Below are 18,719 nucleotides of genomic sequence, written 5' to 3' on the forward strand. Positions count from 1 at the left end.
TCCCCATGGCCCCCAGCTCTCCTGGGTGCAATGACTTTGCCAGCAAGGCAACGGGGTAGTGGAGAGAATGGGGCGAGAGCTCCTTCCCCAGAGCACGAGGTCAGCCTGGCTTGGAGACCCCGAGGGACACGGCCGGCCCCAGGAGCCCGGCATCATCTGCCCACCATGCGGCCATGTGCCACGTGAACCGCAGCCACGTGGGGGCTCCCTCAGCTCCTCCGTGTGGGCAGGGCACGTGGGCTCAGCTCCGGTGAGTGGCAGGAGCCCTTTGGAACCAGATGGGCTGAAGCACATGCCCCAGAAAAAACCATGTTCATGACATGCACCCAGTCCTGGGGTGTAACCCATCGTCAACAGACCTTCTGAGGACATCACTACACTGTGGTCAGGGGAATGAGACTGCCCTTAGTGCTGTGACTGGGGGCTTTCAAGGGAAAGCCACTTGGAGGAGAAGACACTGGAAGTCCTTGGGAACCCGGCAGAGAGAGGAGAGCACGTGGCCGTGTGGTGGGGGAGCCACGGGACCCCAGGATTGCCAGCTGCCAGCACCAGAGCGCTGCCCACCCTGGAGGGAGCCAGCTTCCAGCCCCAGCACCGGCAGCCAAGAAATCCCTCTTGTCAAGACAACCCAGGGCTTGGTAGATGTCACAGCATGGGGAAACTAAGGCAGGCACCCTCCACCTTCTGCCGTCCTCAGCGGAGCCGGGCCATGTGGATCCCTGCCCACCCCCAGGGCCACCCATCAGGGTAGGTACAGAGGGCTCCCCGGGTGCCCTGGCCAAGGGTGTCCTCACCCAGGGCCCCTAAACCACTGCCCATCTGGCCTCCTGCCACGAGGGTCCCCAGACCGGGGCACTTACTCTCCAGGTTCCTCCATTTCTACTCCTGGGCAAGTTATGAATTTCTCTTCCACAGTGATTGCTGTTTCATCTAAAAGGCAAATCACATGAGCAGGTGAGTGCACTAGCCAGCTCATCCAGCCACCACCTCCTGCGGCCCTCAGCAAGCTGCGCTCATGTTGACAGACAATTGGCCTCTCTCTCAGCCTTCATTTCCTTAGAGACACTTGGGGATCCCTGGCCTTGCCCAAGATGCTGGGCAGCTGTGGTATTTGTGAGTTTTCGTTTGGTGAAACCCCTTAAAATATTATGCCTTGAAATAATCCATTCCTGTGGGTGTGAGACCCTTTCAAGTGCATCACGTGAGTGAGGCCTGACTCAGGTTGGGCCTCCACCCTCTTTCTGGGTCTTATATAAACAGAGACACAGACAGAGACACACAGGAAAAGGGAGTTCTGCCATTTTGATGCGGCCACGTGAGAGAGGACTCGAGGGCCGCTGGCAGCGAAGCCCCCAGGGGGCTGGGCCCACCGAGCAGCTCGAGGCTGAGGAGATGGTGAGCCCAGAAGGGAGGGCGGGGACCTCAGCAGGGATGGCCGCCATCTTTGCCACATGGCAGGGTGGTCTCACCAGTGGCTGACTTTGGTGAGAAAGCGTCTCGGAATGTGCCTTCATGTAGATGTTTTATGGCCTCAGAACTGGAAGTTTTATTGTACTAAATTTCCCATTTCAAAAGCCAACCCATTTCTGGTACTTTGCATCAGCAGCCCTCTGGCAAACTAAGATGGTATTTAACAGAAACAAGGTGGGCAGAGAACTGTCAAGGGAGGGACATTCTAGGGCCTGGGTAGAGAAACAGAAGATCCAACAAAGTGAAATTACAAATGAAATAAATGTCAGAGAGTGCAAAGTGCTGTGACAACAAAAATCTGGGAAGGCACAGAAATTAGAGGTGAAGGGACATCTACTTAGGACGTGTGGCCTGCGCTAACTTTTACAGGAACAAGTTCTCTTTTAGAGAAATTAGAATTTTTGCAGATGAATTGAGCGATGTCCGGGATTTGTGTCCGAGGGGGCTGCCTGCTGGGCCCTCTGCTTCCTCAGGCCGCTCACCCTCAGCCACGTGCCTGGCACCTCAGTGCCTCCAAGTAATAGGCTGCTTCTTACATTTTCACACAATTATTATGCCCTCAAGGGCACCTCCCACTCTTCTTATGAGATCTTGTGACCAGCACGCTCGTGTTACAGGAAAGAAAACAGGCTCAGGAGCCAAGGCCCTGGGGCCTGGGCCTCGGACTCTGGAGCCCAGGCCTGGCCAGGGCTCCTCATCTCAGCTCAGGATGAGCCACCTTCCCTGCAGGGGCCAGTGGCCCAGGCAGGGCGCAGGGCCCAGGCTGGCTGCCCATGCCCTCAGAGCCACCTGCGGCCTCCGTCCTTGGCCCTGGGGAGGACGCCCTGTGAGGCGGAACTCAGCCCTGCTCCAGGTGCCTGGGGCGTTTCCAGTCAGGGTGGGAGGGGGCCCAGCCCCCAGCCCCCCACCGGCCTGGCCCGCCCCCTGCTTGCCCACGCTGCCTCTAACCCCAGTGCACAGTCGGCGAGGGCGGGGAAAGGTTGGCTGAGAGGCGACACAGCGTTGTGTGGGGTCCTTTCACTCCAATGAACCGAGGCAGATATTTACCCCAAATGCTGTTGTCAGTGAACTTAAATCTGCAAATAACTGAGCTTTTGTCCCTTGTGTTCTGAAGGCCACTTCCCCGAACCACCACTCGGTATTCTCCTGCAAGGACAACATGACATAGGCTTGTGAGGAAGAGTGCAGGGCTGAGTTCCTTCTAATCTTACCACTCAAGGTGGGCTTTCCCCAAAACAAACATCCAAGGCTGCTCAGGGAAGGCAGCTGGCACTGTGGGAACCACCCCGTGCAGGTGCATCTTCCACTGGGAGGGGCTTGGGCTGCCCTGTGTCCTCAGGCTCCTTCCACCATCACCCAACCCCAGTGGCAAGTCAGGGGCTTCTGACCCCGAAATCCCACGGGACTCCCTAAACCCATGGGATGCTGGTAGTGGGCGGAGTCACCCCTGGGGTACAGGTGAGAGCAGAGCTTGGCCCAGGCAGGCCCGAGGCACCCAGGCTGCCTGAGCTGTGCCCCCAGGCCTGGAGCTGTGGGACTTCTGTACACACAGGGGCTGCTCCTTCACCCTGTCCTCTTGGTACCCAGGGTGGCGGGGAAGCCCCCGGGACCCTGCTCCTGAGAAGCCCTCGTGACAGGGGCAGTCCCATCCTACCTCTGGGTGCAGAGCCCTGAGGCAGCTACACCAGCTCCTGCCTCTTCCTGGCCACCAGGGACCACCCCCAGCCCATGCTGGTCTCGGCATGCATGTCAGAAAGGCTGACACAGAGGGGCCGTCCGGGGCCTCGCCCCTGGCAAACATTACAGCAGCTGCAGGGAGGGCAGGGGGTCCCCATGCCGTCGCTGTTCCACGCAGGTCTGTCTGCCTGAAACCCATTCCTCCACACGGCACTCCCTCCTGACCCAGGCCCGCTAATTCCAGCCCCGAGCTTGAGGGGCTCCAGGGAAGTGAACCTTCCTGCACACTTCAAACACACTCTCACACCACACACACAATACATGCATACAAATTCAAACATACAAACACATAGAAAGCATAAACACATAAATGCCCACACGTAGACATACACATGCACATAACCACATGCATACAAGACCACATGCCATGCACACACATCCACAAACATCCACTCTCACATGCACATTCTCAAAAATACACACATGCACGGGCACACACGTATGCACACATTCACCCTGGTGCATACACTCACACTTGCATGCACACACATGCATGCCCATACACACACACTCACACGTATACACTAAATACAAAAATACAAGCAGACACATGTGAACATGCACACAATCCACAGAACACATATGCCCACATCACCACATTATTGTACACACAGGCACACAGAAACATGCAGAAATGCACACAAGCACTCACATGTGCACACCACGGGCACACATGCCCTTTCACCCACACACAGGCATTTCCACACACACACCTGTGACCACAGCGGTGACTCCTCAGCTCTTACCTCCCACGCAGGCAACAACAGGATCCAGAGACTTGAGCTCAATACAGCTCTTCTCCCCCAGCTAGAACACAGAGCGGGGTGGAGGGGCAGGCTGAGAGCGGCCCCTCCTCTAGCACAGCCACTCACGCCCACCCTCCTCGTGTCCAGCTCCCACAGCCACTCACGCCCACCCCTCCTCGTGTCCAGCTCCCACAGCCGCTCACGCCCACCCCTCCTCGTGTCCAGCTCCCACAGCCACTCACACCCACCCCTCCTCGTGTCCAGCTCCCACAGCCCACCCCTCCTCGTGTCCAGCTCCCACAGCCGCTCACGCCCACCCCTCCTCGTGTCCAGCTCCCACAGCTGCTCACGCCCACCCCTCCTCGTGTCCAGCTCCCACAGCTGCTCACGCCCACCCCTCCTCGTGTCCAGCTCCCACAGCCGCTCACGCCCACCCCTCCTCGTGTCCAGCTCCCACAGCCCACCCCTCCTCGTGTCCAGCTCCCACAGCCGCTCACGCCCACCCCTCCTCGTGTCCAGCTCCCACAGCCCACCCCTCCTCGTGTCCAGCTCCCACAGCCGCTCACGCCCACCCCTCCTCGTGTCCAGCTCCCACAGCCGCTCACGCCCACCCCTCCTCGTGTCCAGCTCCCACAGCCGCTCACGCCCACCCCTCCTCGTGTCCAGCTCCCACAGCCCACCCCTCCTCGTGTCCAGCTCCCACAGCCGCTCACGCCCACCCCTCCTCGTGTCCAGCTCCCACAGCCGCTCACGCCCACCCCTCCTCGTGTCCAGCTCCCACAGCTGCTCACGCCCACCCCTCCTCGTGTCCAGCTCCCACAGCCGCTCACGCCCACCCCTCCTTGTGTCCAGCTCCCACTCACCTTGTCAGTGATGCTCTGCAGGGCCTTGAAACCTCCGAGCACCCCAAACGCATGCTCCTTGGTGTCTGCAAACCCTTCCAGCTATGAGGAGGAGAGTGACAGGGACCCACAGCCAGGGGACTGAGGGGGCGGTGGGGTCCACAGGCAGCAGACTGCCCATTACCCTTGGACCAGATCCTTTCATCTGCAGCAGAACTCATGGGGGGGATGGGCCCATCCACCCTCAGCTGGGGTGTGCCCAAGCCCACCGTTCCCATCCTCTGCAGTGGGCAGGGGTGGCCCCAAGTAATTGGAGGGGGTTAGGAAACCATCCCTGGGCTAGCCTGGGAAAGCAACCTCTGACACCTTCCCCCACCCAGGCTCAAGAGCAGCCCCTGCGTTCCAGTTCTGATTACCTGCGATTGCAAAAAGTCTTTTACACCCACAGCATAAATAGTCGCCCCCATATGCCGAGCCTTTCGAGCCTGAGAGAGAGAAGGTGTTAAGTACAATTCATCCAAAGATGTGGAGCAAAATGCACATGACTGTGGCTTGAACTCACTTCAGACTTAGTGTTTGAAAACACGACTGGCTCTAGCGTCCCATCAGTGAAGGCTATGATCATGCTGGAAACCTTCTTACCTGAGGGACAAGCAAAGAGGGGCCAGATGGGAACGGCACCTGGGGTGCACCAGGGGGCTGCAGGTGGCAGAACCTCAGGGTTGCCCGTGCAGGACACAGCCCAGGGCCCCACACCAAGTCCTCACAAGCAAGGTGTGGGCAGCTCACTGGGAGGCACATGTGTCAGCCACCCTACTCTGCATGCTTTGCAGCAGACCCCAGAGGCAGAAGGGCCTGAGCCCAGCACCCACCTGGTGCCCCAGACACCTGGCTGCCCCACCCTCCCCCACCTGATGGTACCACCTGTGCTAGGAAGGGAAACCCAGTTCATACACCTGAGAGGTGGAAGACTCCAGAACAGCAAAGAGAGCTGCAGGCTGACCTACCATAAAGGGTGGGCTGCAGGTTTGGGGCAAGGGGACCATGAACCATCAGGCCTGGGGGTTCCTGCCAGTGTCCTGAGCACCAGGGCCCCTGGCCAAGGCCCTTGATGGGGGACCATGTGCCCAGCTAAGGGCTCTACAAACCCCAGTGCATCCCACTTATGAAACCTGTGAAGCAGGCTAGTAAGATAAGGAATATCTGGAACCTGGCAGAGTCCACATCAATAGCCCCCAAGATGGCTGCTGGAGGACCCTCCCCAGGATTCTGCCTTTCAGAACAAAGACTTCTTCTGGAAGCCAGGAGAAGCCCCGGATATTCCCCAAGGACTTTGTCATTGGGCCCTCTTGGGGAAATAATGGGTGGGGTAATCAATCAAAAGAGCAAACAGCTGGGACCCCTCCCCTGCCATTAGCAAAGGGGCAGAATAATTAATAGTTCAAAAAGCCAGGTGGGGGGCCTGAGGTGCTCGCTCTCTCCACTCTGTTGCCTCTGGACCATTCCTGCCCTCTGTGCACTGCTCTCACGGTTTGTCCTCTGTCACGTGGCCACACAAGTAAACCTGGGCATTTATAATCTATAATGGGGAAGTGTAGCTTGTAAATTAGCTCTCGTTATCACTTTTCAGCCCCTTCCTCTGTACCTGGGCCCCCTAATCTGTTATTTTCTCCTATTTCTCTTCCCTCCCTACCTGAATAAATTACTGGCCTAACTCACCCGACATGCTCCTGAAATTTATTTCTGCAGCATAGTTGAAGAACCTAGATAAAATCCATTAACATATTTGGCAGAGCCGGTCCTAGAGTTTATTGGTGAGTGAAGCTATGGCCTACAGCCTGCTTAATGCTTTCCTTGGGCTCCCCATTTTAAACAGGTTTGCCTATGAGCCCCCACAGGATGTAATCCCTGGAGGGAAGAGACTGGGGCTCTGTCACTGCCATGCACCCAGGCTTGTGCCATCTGACCCCAGCCAGGATGGCTGTGTCATAGGGCAGTGGCTTAAATCATGGCCCTGCCAAGACGGAGGTTCCCGGCAGAGCACTGGGCCCTGTGAAACTTCTTTTTCAAGCCCTTTTAGCAGCCAGAGTCTTTGTCCTCAGGCCTGCCTGCCTTTGCCTTCTCCTGCCCTGTCCCCTAGGAGGTGCAAGGCAGTGGCAGAGCAGGGGGCTTGCCCCTCCCAGTGCATCCACAACTTTGCCAATGGCATTCCTATCTGGCCACACCCAGTTACCTGGGGCATGAAGTGGGAAGGCAGTGGGCTGAGCCAAGATGGGCTGAGCCAAGACGGATGCTGTTCCCTTCCCTGGGGACCACAGGATGCTCCTGATCTAACCTTTACCAGTGTTTTACCTTTCTACTTCTTGCTAATGAATTTCTCTTTACAGGTTTGTGTTAGAATGCTTTGGAATGTTTTAAAAACAGTAAAAATGGAAAGTGCCTTTGTCTAGCCAGGAAGCTATTGCCCCAGGGCCCCAAAGCCTGTTAGCTAGAGCAATTGATCATCAATCACTTAATGGCCTTTTGATGGCTGGTTTAACTGGGAAACTATCAGACAGTAAAGTCATAGAACTAGGACAGCCTTGAGCTTCTGAAAGGAGAGGAGGAGGAAGCTCTCTTGGGCTTGGAGGGCATCTGATCTATTTGATCTGTCTTCCAAGTCCAGGTGGCCCCGGAAATGTCTGGCATCAGAGCCCCTGATTCCCCGGGTGGTGGGAAGTAACTCTGCATGTCCCCCAAGACTTTTGAAGGCTTGGGCATGTCGAGTGCAGTGGGTCTTGGGCCCTGGAAAGTCGGGGTGCTGAGAACCAGAGCAGGAAACTGAAGGGCCCCCATTCCTTGGGCCCATCCATTCAGAGAGCAGTCAAATATCCCCTGAGACAGATATCTCAGGTGCTTTGATTTGGGGCTGCTGCTCAGTCTCCCACCAACTCAGCTTGGGTGCATTGATTTGATATCTGGAATAAAATATCACCCAGGACCTAGGTCGCCCACAAGGATGCTTGTGGGCCAGGCAGGCTCTGAAAATTGAAATTCTTGAGACACTGAGACAGAGCTTCAGCTCCAAATTATGTGGAGTGGTGAACATTTTAGTCAGACTAGGACTCTGGGATGCCAGAACCGTCGACTAAAAGGTGCTTCTTCATTCTTCCTAGAATAATGGGTGCAGCTGCAAGCATACCAGCAGACTCCCCAGTGGGGGGTATTCTCGAGAACTGGACAACCCTACCAACTGAAGGGTGGAAGGAAAAACTGATCTTCTTTTGCTACACTGCATGGCCACAGTATAGCCTGGAAGGTGGCCAGAATTGGCCTGTAAATGGTGCCCTATATTATGACCATATTTTGCAGACAGACCTCCTGTGTGAGAAGGAAAGAAAGCAGTCAGAGGTTTCATATGTTCAGCTTTTTATGGCTCTATATCAGGACATGAGGTGAAGTGGATCTTGTAAGTTATGTTATGCTCAGAAAGTGAAACCACTCCCTGAAAAGGAGGTGATTATCTTAGATGATCCCCTCCTCAGTTTCCCCCTCCAGCCCCTGCTTCCATGCCTCATGTGCCTATAGCTACCCCAGTGGGAGTCACTAGAAGTGGAGCATCTTTCCACCTTAATAGGGGATGCAAAAACGGCCTCTACACAATAAGGGAAGCAGAAACAATTAGAGTCCATACTCCCTTCTCTATGACAGATTTAACTCAGTGTAAGGAACAGTTGGGGTGATTTTCAGAAGACCCAGATAAGTTTACCAAGGAATTCCAGAAGTTAACCCTAAATTTTGAGCTGGCGTGAGGAGACACACATGTCATCCTAGTCTTGTGCTATGTCCCTGCAAAAAACTGCTGAATTTGGGAAGCAGCCCAGGGGCATGCCGATGGGAAGGCTGCCCAGCAGCCCCAGCAATAAGCTAGAGGGGTTGTGGCAGTTCCAGAGGCTGATCCTACCTGGAACTACCAAAGAAGGCAAGCAGACATAAGGAAGAGACCATGCAATAGCATGCCTACTAGAGGGAATGAAAAAGTACATTGTCAAGTCTGTTAATTATAATAAGCTGCAGGAAATAACCCAGATGGAAAAGGAAAATTCTGCCCTGATTCAAGGGAGACTACTAGAAGCTAGGAGAAAGTATACCCAAGTTAATACAGACTCACTGGAGGGACAGGTTGTATTGGAAACCTATTTTATCAGCTAGGCAACTCCAGATATGAAAAGGAAACTCCAAAAGCTAGCTCTAGGTCCTGGGACCTAAATGAATTCTCTTTTAAAAGTAGCGTTTTCCATCTTTGACAACTGTGACCAGACTTTTGAGGAATTGAGGGCAAAGAGGGACAGGCAGGAGGCTCAGCTACTTGCAGTTACCATAAAGAGCAGCCGACCATCCCAGGGTCACCCCAGCTCAGGCTCCAGACTGTTGAGATCCTGCTTCAACTGTGGAAGACACTGGAAGAAAAGCTGCCCTGAACTACGTAAGGAGCCCCCAGTCCCTGCCCCAGTCTGGGAAAACAGGCATTGGACTCAGGAGAGCACCGAATCCTGAAGGGGAGGTGGAGCCCAGCCCGGGGCCTAGTGGCACCAGCCCCCCTCCCCACATGGAGGACTGAGGGGGCCCAGGGCAAAGAGCAGCTCCTTGGATGACTCCATGGAACGTCGAACTAGAGGAGCCCCAGGTGACCTTCGACATGGCAGGAAAAGAAATTAATTTTTTAATTGATACAGGAGCCACCTATTCAGTTCTGACCTGTCACTCCAAACCTCCCTCCCCCAGAACCTATGCGGTAGTGGGTGTTGACAGTAAAACTAAAATGAGATCTTTCACTGAGCCTCTTCTCTGCCAAATAGGAAACCTAATCATAAGCCATCAATTTTTAATTGTCCCTAAATGTCCCAACCCCTTACTGGGGCAGGATTTGCTTTGTACCCTGGGACCCTGCATTAAACTAGGAGGGATCAATAGAACCTCTAAGGTGCCTACAGCCCAGGGCTCAAAGGAAGAATGTGGAACTGTGTTTAGCCAGGGTTCCCTCATCAAAATCAGGTGTCTCATCAGCAGTTATTCCCCAGGCAATCAAGAGTAAATTCTATTGTCTGGGAAACTGGGATACCCAGAAGGGTTCTTCCAGTTCCCCTAGTTTCCATTTCTTATGATACTAACCAGCCATACCCTCATAGAAAGCAGTACCCCCTCAAGGAGGAGGCTGTTAAAGGCCTCCAGCCCACGGTTAAATTGTTCTTGGGGAATGGCCTAGTAATTCCCTGCCAATCTCCCAGCAACATGCTGATTCTTCCTGTGAAAAAGCCGAACAGTCAATAGCTTTGTAATACCCATTCATCCAGTTGTACCCAACCATTACACTCTACTAAATCAGGTCCCGGAAACTGCGACTGGTGTACAGTAGCCCAGCCGCTGTACAGTGCTATTTAAACCAAGACTAGACAAGACTAGTCTTGGTTTATCTAGACTTGAAAGATGCCTTTTTCTGCATTCCTCTCCCCCTGGACTCCCAATTCCTTTCTGCCTTTGAATGGCAGGAGTCCAACTCTAGGCCCCCAGGCCAGCTTACATGGCCTGTGTTGCCTCAAGGGTTCCAAGACAGCCCCCATATTTTTGAGAATGCTTAGCTCAGGACCTAGCTGATCTCCACTGGCCGCAGTGTCCTTTTACAATACGTGGATGACCTATTGCTTTGCAGTCCAATGAAGGAAGTTTCCGATGTCAACACCTTTTCGGTCCTTCATTTCCTAGCTGATAGGGGCTATAGGAGGTCAGCATCCAAGGCACACATCTCTCAGCAGAAAGTCTTCTCCTATTTAGGATTCCTCCTTGCCCCAGGGGAAAGGTCTCTCTCCCCAGAAAGAGTTCAAGCCATCACTAGTACTCCCCCACCTCAAGCAAAGAAGCAGCTGAGGACTTTCCTAGAACGGCTGGCTACTGTAGACTGGGGACACCTAAGTTTGGGGAGATAGCCCAGCCACTCACAGTGCTATTACAGAGGCTGATAACCAACACTGAGAGTGGGGAACAAGCCAGGAAGCTGCCTTCCGTGTCCTAACACAAGCCTTAATTGGCCCTCCAGCCCTAGAATTCCTAACCTAAGGAAGCCTTTCTTTCTATACATAACTGAGAAGGGGATGGGTCTAGGAGTGTTAGTCCAGAAACTGGGTGGAATTTCTCCACCAGTAGTTTATTTCTCCAAACTGCTGGACAGTACAGCACAGGGATGGCCACCTTGTCTAAGAGCAATGGGGGCAACAGCCCTTTTAATTAAGAAAGCCACCAAACTAACTTAGGGACAACCTCTCAGTCTTCACCCCACACCAGGTGAAGGACATGTTTGAGACCAGGAGCCACAAGTGGCTTACAGGTACTTGGTTAATTAAATACCAGGCTCGATTACTAGAGACCCCTAAGGTGCAGATAAGAACAGATCAGACTCTCAACCCAGCCACCCTACTACCAGTAGACGGCCAAAGTCAGATCCTGAGGGGCCCCTTCTCCACTCCTGCCTTGAAACTCTTAACCAAAACTACGCAAGCAGGCCAGATTTAAAAGATGCGCCTCTTGTGAACCCAGACATTGAATGGTTCACAGATGGAAGCAGTTTTATTAAAGAAGGAATTAAAAGGGCAGGCTATGCAGCGGTTTCTCAATTTGAAACCATAGAAGCCAAATCTCTCCCCCCTGGAAATTTAGCCCAGAAAGTAGAGTTGATTGCCCTTACCCAAAGTTTAAAGCTAGTAGCTGGGAAACAGGCTAATATTTACAGACTCTAAGTATGCTTTCCTTGTCCTTCATGCTCACTCTACTATATGGTGAGAATGAAGCTGCTTACGAACAGTGGATCACCTATTAAGCACAGGCAAGAAATCCTAGGCTTATTGGAAGCCATAGTGTTACCTCAAGAAATAACAGTAATGCACTGTCCAGGGCAGCTAGCCTGGGCTTCACCCTGGAGGCTGATGGGTGGCTTGGTAAGGATACTCAAGTCTACCTGCCAGGAGCAGTGCAGTGGAAAGTCCTTCATGGACTTCACCAAGCCACTCGTCTGGGGAGGGAAGCCCTAACCAGCTTAGCCAAACAGGTTTTCAAAGGACAGGGCCTGGTGAAGACAGTCAAAGAAGTTACCGGGAGTTGCTCCCTGTGTGCAGTTAATAACTCAGACAATGGGAGGCTTCACCATCCTCCCCCCTTAAACCTCCCTGTCCAGGTGCAGGGATCATACCCTGGAGAGGACTGGCAGATAGACTTCTCCCACATGCCATCTTGCAGGGCTTAAGTACCTCTTAGTAGTGGTAGATATTTTTACTGGGTGGGTGGAAGCTTTTCCCACTAGAAGAGAAACAGCAAATGAGGTGCCTAAAGCTCTCATAAGGAAATAGTTCCAGGTTTGGACTTCCTAAGTCCCTCCAAAGTGATAATGGGCTTTACTAGTAAACTAACCCAAAGCCTATCAGCTGCCCTCAGAATTAAATATCATCTCCGTGGCTCCTGGAGGCCCCAATACTCAGGGAAGGCAGAGAGATTTAACTGCACCTTAAAACAGATTCTAGCTAAACTCTGCCAGGAAACAGCATCCCCTTGGGTCACCAGTCTGCTCATGGCCTTCCTAAGGCTATGTTTAGCTCCCAAAGACCCACCTCAGCTGAGCCCCTCTGAGATGGTCTATGGGCAGCCTTTCCTTACCCAGGACCTGGTACTAGATCCAGAAATTCAAGAGCTCACAAAATATTTTATCAACCTAGGGAAAAATCAAAAGTCATCCAGGAGCTTGGAAACAAAATTCTTCCTACCCATGAATTATCTTTACCCAAAGTAAACCTGGAGACCAGGTTCTGATCAAAACCTGGCAAGAAAACAGGCCTCACTCTCAATTAAAGCCTAACTGGAGAGGACCTTAGCTTGTGGTTTTAATCACTCCCACCACTGTTAAAGTTAAAGGCATTGCCAGCTGGGTACACTTATCCCGAGTGAAGCCAGGGGTCCAAGGACGTACTGACTCACCAGAAGCACCTGATGGGTCATACGAGTGCCAGCCATTGGATGGCCTAAAATACCTCTTCAAGAGACAAAGCTAAGTATCATCTGGGTCTTTAACCCATCACCTTAAGAAAACCCTTGTCTGTTTTCATTTGAAAAAGGCAATGTCTCTTCTCATCTCCCTCTTGGCTGCTTTAGGCATAACCACCTCCATTGAAAACTGGGGTTGGCAATCTATACCAAACCCCATTATCTGTTTTAGTTACTCCCTAGAGCTACCTAACATCATAAATGAAACCAGCTTTGCCTTAGAAGCTCCAAAACAGCAAGCAGACTCTTGCTGCTGTGGTGATGCAAAATCGCAGGGCACTTGACATGCTAACTACAGCACGGGAATAGTATGTCCTTTCCTTAAGGAAGAAAGTCATCTCTATGTTAATTACTCTAAAACAGTCCTAAACAGTATTCAAAACCTGCAAAATAAAACCCACTGCTGTCAGAGAAGTGCAGCCTTTACAGACACCTGGCCTTTTCTACTTCTGTGGTCCAGTGTTCTCTCAGTAGGACCATATATTCTAAAAATTCTAATTAAGTTTATTTCTTCCAGAATCAATATCTTGTTAGCCATATGAGGATTTCATCCAGCTTCATACAGGATGCCAGATCCATCTTCCTCCAACTGAGATAGAAGAGCAAGGGAGTTTTACACTTGTCAGGTAGAGCCTACTGCCCCTAAACAGTAGAATGTAGCTACAGAAAAATGATCATCTCCCTTCAGCACCCCTTTAAGATTGACAGTATAAACTCACTGAGGGGGGTATGAAGCAGGCTCGTAAGATAGGGAATCAATAGATGGGTCTGGAACCTGGCAAGAAGCCCACGTGGACATCAGTAACCCCCAAGACGGCTGCTGGAGGACCCTCCCCAAGATTCTGCCTCTCAGAACAAAGACTTCTTCTGGAAGGCAGGAGAAGCCCCGGATATTCTCCAAGGACTTTGTCATTGGGCGCTCACGGGGTAATTGATGGGCAAGGTAATCAGTCAAAAGAGCAAACAGCTGGAACCCCTCCCCTGCCATTAGCAAAGGGGCAGAATAATTAATAGTTCAAAAAGCCAGGCATGGGGCCTGAATGCATGTTCTCACTCTCTACTCTCCTCTTGCCCCTGGACCTGTTCCTGCCCTCTGGGCACTGATCTCACCATTTTCCCTCTGCCATGTGGCCACACAAGTAAACCTGGGCATTTATAATCTATAATGGGGAAGTGTAGCTTGTAAATTAGCTCTCTTTATCACTTTTCAGCCCCTTCCTCTCTACCTGGAACCCCTAATCTGTTATTTATCTCCCACTTCTCCTTCCTCCCTACCTGAATAAATTACTAGCCTAACTCCCCTGACATGTTCTTGAAATTTGTTTCTGCAGCATAGTCAAAGAACCTAAATAAAATCCAGTAACACCTGGAAGGACGTCAGTCCTGGTCTGAGGACAGCACCCAGCACCATCAGGGAGGGAGGCACAGGGTGGAAGGAAGAAGAGCCGAAAGCCACAGTGCAGCTCAGAGGCCACAGTGGGCAGCAAAGGGTGGCAATCGAGAAGACATTCTGTAAACCAAACCCTACGTCTGTGCGGAAACATTGGCTGCTTCCTTTTCTTTTCCCAAATGCAGGTCAGAGAGGGAAGTGGCCTCACCTGGACGCACCTGCAGCCTCTCAAGACCAAAGGTGCAAGCAGGCACTTTAGTTCTCATAAAGGCAAAATGGGTATTAACTTAGCCTCCTTGTCCAGAGGAGGAATCTGTAACTCGGAGACCGTGAGGAACTTCCTTCAGCTCAGAGCTAGAACGTGGGGGAGGGATCAGGACCTGGAATGCGCTGATGCCCAAGCCTGGCCTTGCCCTTGACCCCTGAGACCACGAAGGGCAGGAGGGGGCTTACCTCCAGCGGTGGCTTTTGCAATTTGGTCATTTGCCTGCAATAAATGAAGGAACATTGGGAGAGAGGCATTAGATGATCCAAGGAATAGTCCGAAAACTTAATCAATCTGGAAAAATTCTCTGAGCTCTAGCAGTCTGTACCATTTCAAATCCTTTATCCATGTACGTAGCTCCTACAGGTACTACAGCTTTAAGTTCCTTAAGACCTTCCTGGATTTTTTTCCTGAAACAAAACAGAAAAGGCAGTGGAGGTGGGCGTGGCCTCCCACAGTCGCTCTGCGTGGACGTGCAAGGACACGGTGCATCTCACGCAGACAGGGCCCCGCTGTCCCCATGGGCTCAACCTGGCTTGCTCGGAGCTTGTCCCTGGCCCACGGCCCCCAGTCCCAGGGGGTCTTGCCTTTGACCGTCCCTGCACGTGCAGCTGCAAGTCAGCCTCATGAGGGACTGGTGTTTTCACGAACTCCTGTGGGACCCCGGCAGGCGGCCCATGGGAGGTTTAGTTTGGGAAAGCTCATCCTGCTTCTAGGCCGCCCTCCCCCTCCCATTCCGCAACCCCCTGGGGGGCTCAGCCCCACGAGCTGCCTGTGTAGGCGCTAGAGGAAGTAGCCAACAGGCCAGAGAGGGTTCCTGGGCTGCTGGGGGAGAGAGGCTGAAAGCTGGGAGGAGCGTGGGCTGTGGTGGGGGGGCAGTGGGGGTGGCCTCACAGGCCCACCCAGTCTAGGAGGTGGGGCTGGGACCCCTGGAGGCTGGTGTGCAGGCTCCGCCTCTCTGGGCAAGCCCCTCCTCCTGCAGGTGCCTCTTCCCCTAGGACCCCCTCCCCCTCCCCATCTCACTGTCCTGACAGCCTAGCGGGGGCTGCTCAGCCCCTGTGCTCTGGCCTCTGCCCCCACAGCAGATCCTCCAGGACCCTGCACCTGCTGCCCGTGGCCACACGCTCCCCACACCCCCCAAAGGGGTCGGGCTCCCTCTGCTCCCAGGCCCAGGGACCCTTCAGGCCCCACCCCACCCCTCTGCCCCACCCCTCCTCAGTCCTGTGGGAGCATTAGTCCAGGCTGCCCCAGCTCTGCTGCAGGCCACGCGCCCCCAGGGCTGCTGCTTGAGGACTCGGGGCTCCCTGGACGTGTCCCCCCTGTACGCTCACATCTCCTGCACTCCCCAGCCCCCCATTCCTGTTATACACACACAACCCCTCTCCCCAGAGAGGCAGTGCCAGCCTCCCAGCACGGCTCTCTGCACGCCACCCCCAGGCCCACATGACCCCCAGTCTTTTGGCTCCCCACTCAGCCCAGCTGGGGCTCCAGGCACTGGCATCCCCAAGGGCCCTGAGCCCTGCAGCCCACCAGGTGCTCCGCCAGCCCCACTCTTCCTGCCTCTGCCTGGAGAAGGCAAGGTGCCACTTACCTGTCTGCTGTGAGCGGCAAGAGGGTAGTGCCGTGATCGGAGTACAAGATGAAGGATATCCTCAGCTTTGGGCTGTGAGGAAGTGCCCACTCGTGAGAGGTGGCTCACAGCTGGAAGCTGCACACCCAGGCAGCCAGGCCAGGCCCCCAGCCAGCTGCCCCCTCCCCACCGCGTCTCACGTCTGGGCCAACTCCCCACCAGGCAGTGCCCACAGCTTCATTCAGTGAAGGACTTGGAGGCTTCACGCAAGAGCAGGTGCCAGGATGGCATTCTGCCCACCCCTAGAGCCCAACACCCCAGAAGATGCATGTGCACAACTGCACACACCTGTGCACACCTGCACACACCTGCACACACTTGAAAGTGACATCAAGACCTGCACTCACGTCCCTAAGGCGTCTCCCTTCTACTGTGATATTCTTGCAGCTCTGTCCCTCCTTCCCCTCCCCCATCTCCCCTCCTCCCTCCTCCACCAATTAGCCCCTCTGGGGAGCTGGTGACCACCTCCCTGTCCTGGCCGTGGATGGATTTACTGAGCTCCCCCGCCCTTGGCACCACCCCTTGGCCACCACAGGGGACATCCACTGGCATCTGCATCTGTCCATCTGTCCTCTGCTCTGGTTCAGAGCCCTGGGCTCGGGGCTCCCACCCGAGGGATGTGCAGGCCCCTGGAGGCTCCAAGGGATGTGTGCTCTGCCTGGCCAGGGCCGAGCTCCCACAGGCCAAGGGGCCCGCAGCTCGGAGAAGCCGTACTTCTGGAACTTTTTCACTAAATCTTCCACCCAGTAGTAAATGTCCAGCCAGTTGTTGTTCACACTGCCCGACCTGAAAACAAAAAGGCAAGGTCAGGGGACGAGGTGCACTGGTTGGGCAAGCAGAGTGTCTATGTGTCCCCCAAGTCCAGCAGCTTCTCTAACACTCTCTTCCCTCCCTGGCACAGCCTTGGAGAGCAGCGGCCCTCAGGCACCAAGGCGCATCTGGTGAGCAGGGCAGGGGGTGACCCCTGGTCCATTTGTCCAAGTCAGCGGAGCTTCTTGGACCTGGGCCTTCCCCAAGTCAGTCCCAGGCCAAAGGAGGGGTGGACCCTAGGTGGGGCCGAGAGGCCCAGGAATGGGGGCGATGGATTGGCCAGCAAAGCCCCAGTGGATTCTGAAGGTCCTCCTCTCCTGGGTCCACCCCTACTTGGCAATGGCCATTCCCAGTGTCTGCTTTTTTGCATCAGTCCCATCCAAAGTCCCTTGGAGGACACAGCCCAGCTCAGCAGGTCACGGCACGGTTGATGCGGACGTGCTGCCCTGGACACTCACATTCTTGGGTTTCAGACTCTCCCCGACCTCCCCCTTACAGAAGACATTCACTCTGGAACCCTTGTTGCAGAAGGGAGGGGGGCAGATTGGACCTTCTTCTCTCCCTTCTTTCTTAGTCACCTGCACAGTGCAGGCACTCCTGGCACGGAAGTTCTCCAGCTGTCAATGCCAGGGGGTGAGCAGGAGGAGACCCAGACAACTGCCTTGCTGCCTCAGGTGCTGCCCAGCAGGGAAAGCCACAGGCCACTCCTGCCCCCACTTTCAGACTCTTTCTCCCACTGAGCAAATGGAGAAGCTTCTCCAGGTTATATTCACTGCCTGGAAGGAGAGTGAGGAGGTTGAAGGAAGTTTTTGGCCAGGTAGGAAGCTGCTCACATCTGTGTTTCTATTCAGGGTTCAAGGTCTTTGCAAGCCCACAGATCTGTCGACCTGCATAGTGCCATGGAGATGGGGTGGTCCCAGGCTTCCTGTGCCCTTCTGGGCTCTCTCTTTGGATCTGTGACTGCTCAAGTCTCTCCTAAGCCACCCATCAGAGGGCCCAACCATCTGGAGGCCCCTCCTCTCTCCTCCAGCAAACACCATACCCATGAACACATGCACCCTTCTGGTGGTTTGGCGCTATGTGTCCCATAAAAACATTCCTTGGGTTATGGCAGTATATATAATGTCCAGCATCTGTCCCTGAGATATCACTTAGGACAACTCCAAGTCCCCAAAATGCCCCCACATCTCATCTCCTCTTCCCTCTCCCTGCCCTCAGTAAATACCATGGCCACTTTCTTCAGATCAATGCTACAGTTTCTTCTATTACTAGTCACAGTAATTCTATAGTAGAATACCAGTAAGTTCTCTCTAATCCATATTTTATTCCTCCATCCTGTGGACCCTGGGATGGTGATGTTCACTCCACCTCTATATCGAGGGGGGCATAGATCCCACAGTGGTGATGGATGTGATTCTCCTGCTTGGAGTTGTAGGCACTCTCAGTTCCCTGGTGTGGTGGTTGACCATCTTCCCCTCCCTGTTAGCTGACCTGTGCAAGTCCAACAAACCAGAGGGTAGGAGCTGCAACTCTGCTGAGGCTCAGGGCCCAGCTGGCACATAGCCAGTCCAGAGATTGAAATCTCCTTAAACTAAATCTGTTCCTCTGGGTTTGAACCCTTGCAAACAGTGCCTTTTGATGAGGTTGCTTCAGGTAGGATGTGGTCCAGTATAGGTCCTAATCTTATTACTGAAGACTTTATAGGTAAGGGCACAGAGAAAAAGCCATAAAGGGAGCAGCCAGAAGGTGGAAGTCAACAGAGCCT

At 53.8% G+C, this 18,719-nt stretch overlaps 1 protein-coding gene across 1 annotated transcript in view; it reads right to left on the reverse strand.

The window, feature by feature from the left end:
* Positions 1-18,719, reverse strand: part of LOC105744277 (anthrax toxin receptor-like) — a 68,111-nt gene that overhangs the window by 32,225 nt on the left and 17,167 nt on the right. Inside the window, exons 2-11 of the mRNA XM_071215559.1 lie at positions 16,859-16,930; positions 16,106-16,177; positions 14,843-14,924; positions 14,703-14,736; positions 5,358-5,437; positions 5,212-5,280; positions 4,817-4,897; positions 3,954-4,014; positions 2,518-2,616; positions 861-930 (exon numbers count right to left, since the gene is read on the reverse strand). Coding sequence (XP_071071660.1) covers positions 861-930; positions 2,518-2,616; positions 3,954-4,014; positions 4,817-4,897; positions 5,212-5,280; positions 5,358-5,437; positions 14,703-14,736; positions 14,843-14,863 — 515 coding nt within the window. The 5' untranslated portion in view covers positions 14,864-14,924; positions 16,106-16,177; positions 16,859-16,930. The remainder of the gene's footprint in view (positions 1-860; positions 931-2,517; positions 2,617-3,953; positions 4,015-4,816; positions 4,898-5,211; positions 5,281-5,357; positions 5,438-14,702; positions 14,737-14,842; positions 14,925-16,105; positions 16,178-16,858; positions 16,931-18,719) is intronic.

Source organism: Dasypus novemcinctus, chromosome 6, assembly GCF_030445035.2.
Source record: "Dasypus novemcinctus isolate mDasNov1 chromosome 6, mDasNov1.1.hap2, whole genome shotgun sequence".
NCBI classification, from domain to species: domain Eukaryota; kingdom Metazoa; phylum Chordata; class Mammalia; order Cingulata; family Dasypodidae; genus Dasypus; species Dasypus novemcinctus.